The 15,243-nt window shown below is 41.7% G+C and overlaps 2 protein-coding genes across 11 annotated transcripts in view; one reads left to right on the top strand and one right to left on the bottom strand.

Annotated features, from left to right (window-relative positions):
* The window catches only part of MACROD2 (mono-ADP ribosylhydrolase 2), a 981,328-nt gene extending 969,350 nt beyond the window's left edge, over positions 1-11,978 (bottom strand). For all 4 annotated transcript variants that reach the window (XM_083730558.1, XM_083730560.1, XM_083730559.1 and 1 more), the window contains exons 1-2: positions 11,571-11,978; positions 8,568-8,684 (exon numbers count right to left, since the gene is read on the bottom strand). In XM_083730558.1, the coding sequence (XP_083586684.1) occupies positions 8,568-8,684; positions 11,571-11,616 (163 nt within the window). In that variant the 5' untranslated portion in view covers positions 11,617-11,978. The remainder of the gene's footprint in view (positions 1-8,567; positions 8,685-11,570) is intronic.
* Positions 11,151-15,243, top strand: part of SEL1L2 (SEL1L2 adaptor subunit of SYVN1 ubiquitin ligase) — a 45,060-nt gene continuing 40,967 nt past the window's right edge. For 2 of the 7 annotated variants that reach the window (XM_083730335.1, XM_083730334.1), the window contains exon 1: positions 11,151-11,379. Coding sequence is in view for 5 of the 7 variants with exons in the window: in XM_083730329.1 (XP_083586455.1) it covers positions 14,881-14,935 (55 nt within the window). In the remaining 2 variants the exon portion in view is untranslated. Of the gene's footprint in view, positions 11,380-14,599; positions 14,936-15,243 lie in introns of those variants that run through there. The other 5 variants (XM_083730332.1, XM_083730331.1, XM_083730329.1 and 2 more) reach the window with 4 other exon arrangements.

Here is a 15,243-nt window from a genome sequence, read left to right as displayed (position 1 = left end):
CAGAACTGAGCTACTCAAGTAACAGCCCCTCCCTTCCATGATGGAAGGAAGGTGGGATATAAATGTAACAAAAAAGGATTTTCTGGAGACTAAAGTTTACAGCAATTAAGAGGTCTGCACACAGTTTATAGAGGAAAGTATGGCAATTCAAAGAGGCTTTAGCATGGGAAAAACTAATTTAGAAGAGGCATTTTAACTGTCTTTCTACCTGCCAGGTTCTGGTTAGATCTACATCTCTTACATTTGAGAGAGAAGGACTACCTGGACTGGACTTGGTGCTTACATGAAGTTGCCCATTTAGTGAAGATTTGTAGGAAAACATGAGATTTGTAGGAAAACATGAGCTCAACATCAAAAAACCTAAGATCATGGCCACTGGTCCCATCATCTCCTGGCAAACAGAAGGGGAAGAAATGGAGGCAGTGAGAGATTTTACCTTCTTGGGCTCCATGATCACTGCAGATGGTGACAGCAGTCACGAAATTAAAAGATGCCTGATTCTTGGGAGAAAAGCAACGATAAACCTAGACAGCATCTTAAAAAGCAGAGACATCACCTTGCTGACAAAAGTCTGTATAGTTAAAGCTATGGTTTTCCCAGTAGTGATGTATAGAAGTGAGAGCTGGACCATAAAAGAAGGCTGATCGCCAAAGAATTGATGCTTTTGAATTATGGTGCTGGAGGAGACTCTTGAGAGTCCCATGGTCTGCAAGAAGATCAAACCTATCCATTCTGAAGGAAATCAGCCCTGAGTGCTCATTGGAAGGACAGATCCTGAAGCTGAGTCTCCAATACTTTGGCCATCTCATGAGAAGATAAGACTCCCTGGAAAAGACCCTGATGTTGGGAAAGATTGAGGGCACAAGGAGAAGGGGACGACAGAGGACGAGATGGTTGGACAGTGTTCTCAAAGCTACAAACATGAGTTTGACCAAGCTGTGGGAGGCAGTGGAAGACAGGAGTGCCTGGCATGCTCTGGTTCATGGGGTCACAAAGAGTCGGACACGACTAAACAACTAAACAACAACAACAAATGAGGCAAATCTTGTCTCTCAAGATTCCACCGTGTGCCATAATCGCCCCATCTTTTGCCAAATATTCAAATGAACATGCACAAAGGAACCCTGCTTGAAGCAAAGCTTGCACATTTCAAGGTGAATGAGATGAGTAGAATGCTCAGTTGGAAGAAAGCCAAAAAGATGAAAGCTGATTCTAAGCCAGCACCCAGTTGTTTTAGTTTAAAAGCTTCAGTGGAGTCCCAGAGAACAGGGTTCAACACACCAAACAAGAACTCAAAGAATAAAAAACACTGTTCAACCTACAGGCACCAAGCACACAGCACTCCAACATATGACTGGAAAGAACAGGAAATTGAAGGGGGGTGGGGAAAGAGAGAAACAGAGGAAGGAAGGGAGAGGGACAGCATGCATAAAGAGGACAGATCCATGCTGTAAAAAATGTAACATGCAAGATCATATTTCCACATGGAAAAATTATTAATACATGAAAGAAAGTTAAGTATTAGATCTATAAAATGTTAATAACATTTTAAAGAACATGTAAGGGCACTTTTAGTCCTTTCCTGGCCCCATTGGTCACCATGTACTATTGATGTCTTGACTGGGAGTAGTAGTAGTAATAGCTCAAAATTCAGTTGCTAAGTTACTGGCAAATCAACATTTAGATCATCATGGGAGGCTAGAAAAAGAATGCATTTCTGTTTTCACAAGATAACTGAATAATTTAAAGAGAATACTTCCTTCTACCCTAATTTCCATTCTAGCAAAGTAGCTATTGAATTTGCAATAGCTATGTAGTCAGTTATGATGACCGACTGAAATGCAGTAAGAAAAAGCTATAAACACAAATTTAGCAAATTATGAAGAAAGGAAAAATTTGAATATGAAGTATAGCTCTGCCTTGTAGTGAGGTTTTAAAAGGTGTTACTGCTGATAATTCATCTTAGAGAAGCATTTGCAGCTGCAATACTACTCCATATTCAAGGAAGCAAGCATATGGCTTCTCTAACTTTTGGTTATTAGTTCAGATTCCCTACTGCATGGCAGCCTATGGGAAACATGATTGCCTTTTGAAAAATGCTGCTCAAAGTTGATGTCTGCATCAAATTAATAAGTGACATTCTTGAGTTCCGCCCTTTTTATGAGCAATATCCTCTCATTATCCACTCCCAACATGTTTTAAGATCACTTGGAAGCCCTCCTGAAACTAACAAGACTTTAAGTATACATATTCAGGAGCACAGCCTCAGAGGAGAAAATAACTGCAACTTTCAATACAACACTAACTGTGGTCCTAACAGCATCCTTCCCTCAATTTATTATATTTCAGCTAACACCCTTTTTAAAAATAGACTAAAAACTATGCTTGGAGAATGTTGGTCAATTGATTTGTCAAGTAAACCCAGTGTACATTAGTGTGTGGGCATGGCAATGAGGTTATCTTCAAGTTTAAGACCTACATTGGCTCCCAGTACGTTTCAGAGCACAATTCAAAGTGTTGGTGCTGATCTTTAAAGCCCTAAACGGCCTTGGCCCTGTATACCTGAAGGAGAGTCTCTATCCCTGTCATTCAGCCATGACACTGAGGTCCAGCTCCGGGGGCCTTCTGGGGGTTCCCACTCTGCGAAAAGTGAGGTTACAGGGAACCAGGCAGAGGGCCTTCTCAGTAGTGGCGCCCACCCTGTGGAATGCCCTCCCATCAGATGTCAAGGAAATAAACAATTATCTGACTTTTAGAAGACATCTAATGGCAGCACTGTTTAGGAAAGTTTTTAATGTTTGATGGTTTATTGTGCTTTTAATTCTGTTGGGAGCCACCCAGAGTGGCTGGAGAAACTCAGCCAGATGGGCGCAGTATAAATATTATTATTAATTATTATTATTATTATTTTTAAGGCTGCAGGAAGGGCCACAAGACATACTACAGCTCCTGCTGACTCAACACCCTTATACCCCATACAAACTCCAAATCTTCATTACTCAGCCAAAGGCCACCACATACAAATGGACGACATGGGCACCAGCACTCAGCTAAAGCAAAGTACAGTAATTAAAACTAACAGCATAATCCATCAAAAACAACAACAGACAAAAATGCTGCTATCAGCTTAGTGACTTATTTAATATAGTCACTGTCCAGGATACAAATCGGGGCTAACTTTTAAAGTTTCTGGTTTACTATTTAGGATAACTTAACCAACTATGCAATCACCCCACTATTTACTAAAGATGCCAACTTCACTAGATTTGCTTCAGTTCACAACAAGCAGGATGGTGTACCATATGGTCCCTAGAATATTCTTCTATTCTGATTTTGAATAGATTCAATTAATACTAAGGCATATTACTCCAAAGCTGTGTTCCATAGAGCAACAATCCCACTATTTCTGCTTGAAAAACTTTTAAGTGAATGGGGAATTAGCCTCCGATCACTTCCTTTTTGTTGTTGATTATTAAATTTGTATACCTCACCCTTCATCCATAGATCTCAGGGTGGTTCGCAACGTAATACAATATAAAAACCCAAAATACATAATAAAAACAAGAATGAAAGACCCTCACAAACCAATAAGCCCCCCACCCCATTGTTAAGACAATGTTTCCTCCAGTGAACTCCACACCCTCTTTAAGCGACCGTGAACTAGCAAAGACGATACCTAGATATTTAAATTGCTTAACTTGGGCGATCTGGTTCCCACTGATATTCTACCTATGTTGCCTCTGATTTATTCCAACCACCATGATATGTGTTTTACTATAACTGATAATTCAGATATGCAGTAGCTAGAAAAATCCCTTATAACCTTCCTCTAACCCATTTGCAAGGGTAAAGCTTGTCTGTCCCCCAAATATATTGGACTGAAAGAAGCACTGGATGAACTAGTAGCAATGTTGTTTATATATAAATTTAATCAGGGAGGCAGCAAACAACCTTGTCAAACTCCCTTAAGAGTTGGAATGCTACTGGACAATCCTCCAGAGGGTCCTCCCTGAACTTTTACTAGAGTTTGTTGAGCCTTATAACTAAATAAAGCAACCAGTCTTTTATACCAGTTAAGGCAATTTCTTCCCACATACATTCCCTACCAACCAAACCAAAAGCAGCCTTTAAATCTACAAATGAAAAATATAAGGAACATTTCTTTATCATGGCCATAATACTTATAAACACTTATAAACCAGCTGAAAAATGACAAAGCAGGGTTCAGTTTTTGAATTCCATTCTCAGCCCAGCTTGCTCCTGTTTATGTCCTCAGCTCAACTCTTTGGTGTATTACTTTGCTTTATTAGGTGTATGCCTAGTATGCCATTTTCCTTAGTGCCTAAGCAGATAGCTAAGTGTAGCGCTCAAAGAGTGTCATGGCAAGAATTATCCCTTGTTTGCCTTAACATACTATGATGGGGGTTTGTTTCCATGTTCAAATATAAGCTTTTGAAGTAATCGAACTCAGCAGCCACGGTGACAGTTTTACAATTGATACCAGCAATGAATAGGTGGGAGAATGTTTAAAACAACAACCATAATATGCACTGTATTTTGAAATTGTTAGAGTGGGTGAAATTGTTAGGATGATATACCATCACCAGCCAGTGCTACCTGTGGCTAGGCAATGCAGTCTCACAAGGGCTTGGATTTAAATCTATTAGTTCATGTGTGTCCATCCATCTTGACAGCAATTTAATAGAATCTTCACTCCAATCAGATTTACATGCGATAATGCACTGTATTCATGGCCGGCAGTGCAGCATTTAGCCTAAGTGTGTAATGCTCCAGCAAGTGTTCAGAGCAGGTGTTATTTCCATACCCCAGCAATTAAGATCTTCCTCCCCATTGCCTTTTGTTCTCCCGTTATTCACTTCATTTATACTCCAGTGTTACCTCAATTTGCATGTGTATAATTACACACACACTTTTCTATCACCTTTTTATGCAGCTGGAGTCAGTCTATAGAAAGCTGGAGTTAAAATAAGCTAGACTAAAATGTCAGACCCCTTTTTGTACTAAAGACTGCATCTGTAATTTATGCAGTATAGACCTAATTATTCTCCCTAAGTATCCAAACAATTATTGTGTAAACAGGTAGAACAAAAGAAACTGTTTTGCCCCAAAACTGTTCTTTTTTCATGAGCAGCTAAAAAAGCAGACCATTTTTCTTAACTGAAAGACTGGTGCACAAGTCTTCTCATTAAACCATACTTGCAGCAGCTAATGCAGGCATAGGCAAACTCAGCCCTCCAGATGTTTTGGGACTACAACTCACATCATCCCTGACTACTGGTCCTCTTAGCTAGGGGTGATGGGAGTTGTAGTCCCAAAACATCTGGAGGGCCGAGTTTGCCTATGCCTCAGCTAATGTATTAAATCTGTGGTTCTCAATTTTTTTTCTCTGGGCCACATTTTCAGAATAAAAATTTGCTCATTCCAGACCAAATTTTTTATTGCTAAGAAATGCATTGGAAAACAAAAAAGAACAACTCCGAGCAGTGTTTGATTTATAACATAGAAAACAACTACTTTATAATATGATCATGGGACATCCAAAAGGTATAGAACAATGTAGCTACATATTTTGCAAAAAAATAAAATATTATTTTTTGATACTACCCTGAAATGTTGAAATATTTCTTTGATTGTCCTTGAATCTTCCTGCCATACCTGTCATCCTCTCCTGCCACACCAGTGTGGCACATCACACCTTTTGAGAACCACTGCATTAAATCATCAAAAAGAATAGAAGGGCTTGAAGGTGGCCTCAAATGCTGGGTCACCTAGTATCTAGACTTCATATCACCTGGTGCTACCTCCCATAGCTACTGTACCCTCAGTTTCTGTACACCTCTGCTCCTTTCAAGTCTTCCAGCATGGCAGAACAGGGGCTTGGATTGCTCTGCCCGGTCAAATTATCACATTATGCTTGTTGTATTAAAAGGCACTGCCTCTGTTTCATAAGACCAATATTTCATTTGTTTCTAGGGACACAAAATAATTGAAGAAAGGAATTTTAAAGTTTCAACTCAAAGTGGTGGTACAAGATGGATCTTTGTCCTGGCATGGAACTCTAGTTTTGGAGTTCCAGGCAACAGTTGTGCAAAACCAGTCTTGGCTACTCATTTATCAGCACTGCCTCTAGTTTTCTCTTTATTAGAGCTTTACCTACAGAGACCCTTATGTTTAACCAAAATGGGAGAATTGGCATTTTAGGTCCATGGAATCGTGTTGCATATTAATTCACATTTGATATTTTAAAATGTAACTTTTAATATATATATTATTTTTCTGTTACCAAATTGTACATCATAAAACATGACTGACAAAAAATGGGTCATGGGGGGTGTAAAATAAGGTTATTTTACATAATAATGAGGTGGTTACAGTAAATCATAGAACAAAAACCACTGGATCTGTCACTGAGCCACCGGCCTACTTACTTTGAAAGGGACACTGATGGTTCAGAAATTAACATTAGACCAACATTTAGTGTGAAGAAAAAAGTAACTTGGGCTGGCTTCCCCCACTCAAATGCAGCTGTGAGTTCAGAAGCATTTGCTTCCATTTTAAATTGTTGAGAGGACACTGGAGGCTGGGGTTAAAAGTTCTTTAATCTTTTAATATGAAATCTGGCTTATATTCCTACATCAATGTCGTGGTTAGGAGCTGCTTCAGTTATTCTATTTGAAGAAATTTTAAAATCACATCAGAATAAAATGCATAGCAGACACTAACTGAAACCCAACATTATGTGGCATCTTCACAAACTGTCCTGATGACACACTGTAATAAATGTGACAGCACCGTGTAGAATCAAACATCAAGATCTCAAGAACCAAAGGAACACAACTACCCTCCCCTTACACCAACTCTAGGAATAGAGCAGTCTCCAGTATTTGTGAAGCAGATTCAATTATATAGGTGACTAGATAAGGGAAGAAAAAAATATTCCTTTGCATATAACTAAAATAGCTACATTCTGGCAAGTACTCATGAGTGACATCTGCTCTATAGTTCTTATTATTAACATGTCTGACTTGCAGTTAAATATGTAGACATTACTCACTAAAGTGACTTGCTGAAAGACATCAGAAGCAACCCTAAGAAAGCCATCTAATTCCATTATATACACCAGATACCCAGAAGCTACTGTTATATTTATTTGTAAAGGCACTTTGCAACCTGCTTTTTATCTTTTCTCATGAGAGGTAATATATAAATACTCAAAATAAATATTCCACAATTAATACATAAAACTAAAGGCTATTTTCAGAAGTTGAATAGCTTTACGTTGATTACACTTGTTCCTTGTATCTGCAATACACACAAGATGGACTACACCACTGACTTTAATTTGACTTCATCTTGGAAGAGTACAGCTTGAAGATTTTAACATGCAATGATTAATTTAATTTTAACAATACCAAAATAGATTTCTACCCTTGCCTTGACCATTTCTAGTTTGGTCGTTTACTCCATTTTATTCTCTTCTCATTACGGAAGAAGAGCTCTGTTCAGAAGTAGAAGGATACTTTCTAGTTATAACCCAGTATTTTTAAAACTGTACAAGAAACTCTGCAGTCAAGAGGCAGCTTCAGGTTTGTTTCTCTTGAATAATTCCCCCATGCATCATGGCAACACATATTTGAAAAGTGAAGGGATTTTTAAAAATTGTTTGATACTGCACAGTGAGTATGCTGTCCCACTGTGTGCACCTAAAGTTGCTCTTTGGATCCAAGCCACTGAAGACAAGCAGTATGAAGTACCAAAGAGGTAGGCATGCCCCTGGAAAGAAATACGGTACAAAAATCAACAAAAGTTCAGCTTCGACTAACAAACTAGTAACTACAAAAGATATTGAGGTGCAAAAGTTTTTATGGCATAATTAATCTACAGTTGTCCTTTATGTAACTTGATATGTGAAAATCGGAATTTGTTTTAACTATTTCCAAACTTTTATATGTTTCACCTCAAGTTATTCTTCAGAACAGTATCAAGGTTATTATTCAGTGTCAAGGCAGTCTGAGTTCATGTTATCAAGCGAAAAAAGCTGGCTAAAGAAAGGATGGAATGAACTCTGGGAATTGGTGGTGTTGTTTTTAGTTGTGTCCAACTCTTTGGAGCAGAGCACGCCAGAATTGGTACCTGTAGAATATATTTGTTTGCAAACATACGTCACATTTTCACAATGGGCTGGATCCAAACAAGTTTTATTTGTACATAGTTCCAATTTAAATAAATGGGACAACATTCAACTCATTTACACATGAGACTAAGCTCAACTAATTTACCCAGCCAGATGGGCGGGAGATAAATAATTAATTTATTATTATTATATAAGGAATTCTATGTGTAAACTTTAAAATGTAGTGAGTGAAGCACTCCTATAGGAATACGGCCAAAAACAGCACAATGCAGCAATCTGCAACATTGTTTAATGCAAATCCTCAGCCCTCAACCTCTACAACACAAGGAACCAAAACTACTCCAGCATGGAAAGCAAAATTATAGATGCCATGATTCATCTTCTAAAGCACAATTATTAGAAGCTAACCTACCATCACTTTGGGTCTTGCTTTTCATTTCTTCCATCCATGTTGGGATGTCTTTCAGAGGAACGTAATCTCGTATGTATTCTTTACGCCTCTCCTCTAGTGTCATCTTCAACAAACGCTCTGTTAAAAAAAGTTAGTATACATTAGTATACTAGTATACATTACTAGTATTAAAGTTAATCCGTTTCTATTGAAGCAAGGTTCGTGAAAAAAGTGGGTATCCTACAAATACCCACTTTTTCTTTCTACAGATGGAATAACATTTATATTGGGGGAATATATGAGATTTCAAGAGTGTGTTTTTATCTAAGTTTTATTGCATCTTATACCAGTTTCAAAATACAGGCAAACTGCACAAAAAGCTGTGATAAAATAGTTCAATTACACTCAGAAAGCATAATCCATCAACACCTTTATTTCTCAACAAGCAAGCTTCCAATGAGTTCTTGATGCTGTGGCTTAGTTTTATTTCAGGCTTCCTTTCTAGTGTTTCTGGGCTGTATCCAACTAAGCCATACTTCTTCATGGAAATCAACAAACTTGTTAGTCATGTCCATTTATTTCAATTGGTTTGTTTCAAGTATGAATTAGTTGGATACAACCTACAATAAATAAAAAACAGACAAAACAAATGTGTGCCATTTCTTATGCAACTTGAAGCAGTGCTTAAGAACTTGCTTTGGTTTTCATGGCTGCTTATTATTTAAAACTGAAGTGATCAAGGACTTCTATTAGGACTTGTCACTTAATTTAAAATGCTATTGAAATATTAGTTTGACAGGCAACACATATGCACTAATAAACCCACACCATCAAAGAAATTCGGTTCACATAAAACACTTAAGATATTTACTCAAGGCAAGAGCTAATTTAAGGCATTTGCACCATGCCTCCAATCTACCTCATAAACATCAACAGCATCTAGTATTGTTATAAATACAGTTGTACCTCGGGTTAAGTACTTAATTCATTCCAGAGGTCCGTTCTTAGGAAGAATTTTAACATGCACAGCCCTGTCCAACAGGTACAACTTTGATTTAAGTAGCATTAATACATTGAGTTTTAATATTATTTTAAGCGTTTTATATTTTAAGCGTTTTAAGCCATTCATAAATAATGATCACAAAAATGTAGTGACATTTTCCACTGAAGGGCTAATGTATTTGCTGTTGACAGAACTTTTATAAGTCTGTTAGTTAAAACACACACCATTAGAGAATAGCCCTTACACATACTAGCAATCATTTTCTCTCCTTTTGAATAGTTACATTTTAGTCAGCATAAATGCGCAGGTCAACATAAGCCTCTCCTGTTTTATTTATTTTACTTATTACATTTGTATACCACCCTTCATCCAAAGATCTCAGAGCGGTTCAAAGTATAAAAATGCAAAATAAAAACAAAATATAATAAAAACAAGAACAAAACAACTGTGTCCGTCTCTGTGGCTTCCGAAATTACAGGCCCACTCTTTAATAATCACTGTTTTTAAGACTGGGGTACTGCAATCAGCCCATCAGAGAAAAAAGAGCACATTTTGTGTTAGACAAGCTTCCATTGGTCAGAGTACAAGTTCAAAGATACTTTGTTTTTGTTTACAGTAGTAGTTTTGGTCCCATAGAGATTAGTTTATAAACTTTCATTCTGTTAGTTTCAACAACTGACAAGTTATTTAAAATGAAACTTGCATATTTCAAAGTATTTCCTGTGCTAGAAGAGCCAGCTTTAGCTGTGCTGTCACTGTCTGCAGTATCCTGACAATGGTTTTTAACACTGAATAGGGAGAGATCAAAACACTTTGGAAACAGGAGCAGTTTTCATTAACTTTGCAGAGTACAGAAACTAAAGTTGTAAGGAGGCAGCAAAGAGGCACTATACACTTTCATTTCCTGACACAAGTATGAGAGGGTTGGTGCATGAGGGAGGGGTCTATTTCAAAATTCACGTCCCAAAGGTTAGGTGCTTTGCACCCATGGCAATACACGCCACCATGCCTTGCATTTCTTTGCAGTGACACGTGAATGACAGAGAAAGCAGCGATCAATTTTTTCCGTGTTTTTTGGGGAGCTCTGTGTTGCAGACATCTGAGTGAGACACAGGCGACCCAGCGGAAAGCAAGAACAGAGGAGAGGAGCGACCCAAACACAGAACCATGACAAGCTATAAACAGAACCACCCAGTGATAGAAAGTAACACAGGCAGCCCGATGAAGAGGACAGATGCATCATCTGCTTTTTTAAAATAAAATGGGGATTTTCTTAAATGAATGCTGTTTGCAATCAATAGTTTTGTTGTTGTTGCTCTACCTTTGGAGAAGAAGGGCAAAGTCCAAAAAATAAAAATGCAACTCCAGAACAGAGAACAAAGTCAAGAGGATAAGAGAGAGAGAGGAAAGCGTAGCTATTATGATTTTTCCCTCCCCAGCAAAACAAAAAACCAGGCCATGCACAGGATGCAGCCCAACTCATACAGAGCCCCTGACAAGGTCGTAGCACTTGGAAGGGACAAGATAAACCCCAAGGCGACCGTCTCCTCGTCACCTGCTCTGGCTCTCTCTCTCTTTCCCACCCCCACCCCCCCACCAACCGCCCCCAACGTTCCCAACGGAAAGCCAGCGCCTCTTTCATGCCCTCTCCTCCTCGGCTGTCCCTGGGAAAGAAACGCGTGACCCAATAAGAGAGGAAAAGTGAACTAAGGGTGGCAAGGGGGGGGGGGGACGAAGGGAGAGAGAGAAGAAGAAGAAAACCACAACATTGAAAGGCAAGGCTGAGGGAATGAGCGAGAGGAGGAGGAGGAGCCCCGTTGCCTCGCCAAGGTAAGCCTGAGGTAACAGGAAGGAGACCTTGTCCAGGAAAGAGGCGGCGCGGGGGGGGGGGCTCTGGATCGCGCGCATCCTGGAGGAGGGGGGGCAAAGCGAACTCCCCCCCCCTTTACCCGTTTGCCTGAGGAGAGCGAAGAGGGGCGCGCTTTAATGGGCGCGGATGGAGGAATGGGGGGTGTCAGTACCTTTCTCTTCCCTCCAGACCTTTTTCCGCTTGTTCCCGGGATACATGGTGCTGTGGCTGGCGGAGGCTTTGAGCTGCAGGTTCCCCAGGCTCACGGGCGACGGGGGAAGCGCGCCGACCCGGCTGCGGGGCTGGAGCGAGAGGGCACAGCTTGCTCCGCTGTAGCGGCGGCGGCGGCGGCGTCTTCCGCGGTGATGCTCGTCGCCCTGCTGCTGCTGCTGCTGGGCACCTCCTCCTCCTCCTCCTCCGCTCGCCTCCTCCCTCCTCTTATCTCTCTCTCACACACACACACACACACACACTCCCCTCACAGCGCTCGCCGACTGGGTCACGCCTCGCTCTAACCCGACAGACACCCCCGCAGCGCCCGCCTCCGCCGCCCGTTGGCCCCGGCAGACGCCGCTCAAGCGACGCGCCCCGCCCCCCTGCGCCGCAGCAACGATTGCTTAAAGGGGCAGGGAGGCATAATGGAGGGAGCGGGAGGAGGGGCGGCAGGCAGGGCACCCTGACAGGCAGGGGGAGCGAGGGAGGGAGGGGCAAGAGGGAACAAAAGGGGAGGAGCTAGATCTCCATTGGGGTCTGCCACCTCTGTGCATCCTGCCACCCGAGGCACCCAAACCTTGCCTCATAGGTGGGCCGGCCCCAGGAAGAGTGGGCTTCTTGTGCTGCCTGTGCAAGAGAAGTAACAAGGGTGCACCTGAAGTGGAGCTTACCATAAGGCACATCCCGGTGCCCAGAAGAAGAAGAAAAAATGGGTTTAAGGCTTGGGTTTCGGAGCTGCAGAATACCTTCTGGGCACATATCCTTAGAGCTGCTCACTGCTGGGCTGCAGCTCAGTACCTTAACTTTAAGACTTATTGAACTTAAGTAGGGACGTTACTTGTAAGCAGAGCAAGTAGCTAGGTATTAAAAATATCATTACGTTCTCGCCAAGCACTGAGAAATTTGAGGTCTGTTGCCCGAGTTTAGTTCCCTTTGGAAGTAGGTCACAGTTAAAAGGTCACAGGAGTTTTATTGACATTTTGTAATATCTGCACTTATTTACACATACAGAGTGAGCAGAGATGTGGACATACTTAATAACACGGCGAACCAAAGTCCGCTGCTCTGATGTCAGATCTCAAGGGGACATCCAAAACTTTTAAGATGCTTAACAAAAGTCAGTTCTCTGTGCTATTTCTCGTGTGTGTGATTCTCATCACACAGAGACATCTGCATTACCTCTTCCTTAGCTAGGGGTCTTCTGCTACCTTTTCTGATTTTTATATTGATAACATTCCCAAAGAGATTCTGAAGTAACAATTGTCTAACCATTTAGTTCCCATGGCAACCCAACAACAGAATTTACTAGAGGTGCCACATAATACTGTTCAGCATTGGTAAGAACTCACTCATTTAGTGTGGCAGAGCACACTACCTCTTGAGATCAAGCAGGTGCCTTCACTGTACTGTACTCTTTTGTATGCCTGCTAAATTTTAATCTGTTTCAGTATTTTAGTATTTAACCTGTGTATGTTTAAAAGTATATTTTAAAACATGGTTGTGTTTTTTTCTTGATTTACTTTTTTGTCTTTTGTAAACCACTTTGAGGTTTTTCTACTCAAGTGGCATATAAATTTCATTCATTTAATAAATAATAAATAAAAGGTTGTGCCTGGCCACATCTGGCCAGCCAGTTCGGGCAACATTCTGCCCAATCTTCTAACACCATGCATTCTGCCCTCCTACAGTCTGCAGTGGTCTGTTTTATTCATTCCTCATTCTACCACTTCATTCTTCCTCATGGAGCTGTGCAGATTTAAAAGTGTATTAAAAGGTTCTCTGAACATGGCCATACTCCCACACAGCCTTTGGTAAGCCCATACACTAAAATTCTGTGGAATCATAGAGCAGACACCACCAGAACTACTTACCGTATTTATTTAGAGCATTTATAATCAGCTCTTTAGCCCAAAACAAACCAGAGTACCTTACAGAACAACAACAACAACAACAACAACAACAACAACAACAACAATAATAATAATAATAATTAATAAACAGTCCCAACCCTCAGGTTTACATTCTAGCACACCATGGCACAAAAATGAAAAGGGACAGGGCAGCAAACTCAAGGAGCACTTTAAATTAGTTACAATTTTTATAAAGACCAGCTGCAGAGCTGTAGCTACGGGGTGGGGGGAGCCAGGATTTCCCCCCTTGGCAAAGCCTCCAGAGGGGTGCCATTGAGGCTCCCAGCCTGTGTATATGTGCATGGGTGTAGCCATGATTTTTGTGGGGGGGTGGCAGGCCCTCAATTAGCTATGTCTTTTTATTTATTTTTACTGATGGGGGGGCAGCTGCCCCTCCCTTGGCTACACCCATGTGTATGTGTGTGTATACAAATATGCATGGGTGTGTGGGTGTGCCAAACTGGGTCTTTGACCCGGGTGAAATGAATCCTAGTTTTGTCCCTGTCAGCTGGAATGGAAACAGTTCAGGTAGCCTGATGACAGGTGACAATGAAGAAGAGTGATAGGGTGGATGATCTCTTAACAGAGCTTATAGAATAGTCCTTATTTTCCGCTCTTTGCGTTCTGCACTCTTCCTGGTTTGGTGTGGTCCAGGTGTTGCTGGGACTACAATACTCATCAGCCACAACCGGCCGGGCCAACGGTTAGGGAATATGGGGGACTTGTAGTCCAGCAACTCAGGGTGCCCCCCCCCAGCTTTGCATGCATCAAGAGTGCTGGTGTGCATTAAGCTTGCTGCCTTAAAACGCCTGCCCAGCCCCTGCATGGGGGGGCGAAAAACAACACCCCCTTGCTGCTTCTGTTGCTGCCCAAGCAGCGGCTGCTGCCGACACCAAAGCACAACCGCCCTGCTCCTCCCCGCCACTGGTTTCAAAGCGATCTGAATTTCGCCTTCCTCCCAAACGCAGCACGCGGGAACACCAGAGGCTGCAGCCGTCTTTTTCCGGGTCAGCAGGAGCAGCGAGGCCGTGATTGGCTGGCAGGAAAGAAGGCGGTTGCTAGGTAACCGCGTCAGGGCAGAACCTTGGGGAAAGCGAGGCGGAGCCGGCGAGGCGGCGGCGATGCTGGTGGCAGGCGAGGGAGGCGCCTCCTCCCCATTGGATGAAGGCGCCTTTGCGGGGCTTGAGGGGACGTCAGTTGACTTGGGAGGGCGCATAGTGTGGCAGGCTGTCCTCTTCTGTTCCTTGTAAACAGTCTGAGGAGCTCCTTTTGCAGAGGAGCGGCAGGGATGCCTTTCCCAGCCTAGCCCCTGGTCCTGCCTCTCTTGGGGGAATCCCAAAAGCAAAGGAAATATTTGAGATGAAGGCTCCTCTTGTAGCACTGGTTTTGATGCCCTTCTGGGTCACAGTGCATAGTAGGTATCTGGTATTATCCTTGTTTTTACTATTTTATTTAAACACAAAAAACCCTTAATTCACACGCTCTTTAAAAATAACTTTTTAAAAGGCAGTTGCTGATCACTAAGCATCTTATCTGGAGGGAGAAGAAGGGGTGTCTACTTGACTAAAATATTGGGGGGCAGGTAAGCCCTACCCCACATAATCAATCACATAATGTGGCACACGTACATGATTTGAATGGCAATGCCCATTAATTTGGGCAGTCCCCTCAAATATTTTATTAGGGGCCTGAAGTGACCCCTAGGTGTTGGCTCTTAGAGGA

This window comes from Podarcis gaigeae (assembly GCF_964106915.1).
Source record: "Podarcis gaigeae genome assembly, chromosome: 3".
Classification (NCBI taxonomy): Eukaryota; Metazoa; Chordata; class Lepidosauria; order Squamata; family Lacertidae; genus Podarcis; species Podarcis gaigeae.
Note: the sequence above shows the minus strand (reverse complement) of the source record. Positions and strands in the feature narration are given on the sequence as shown.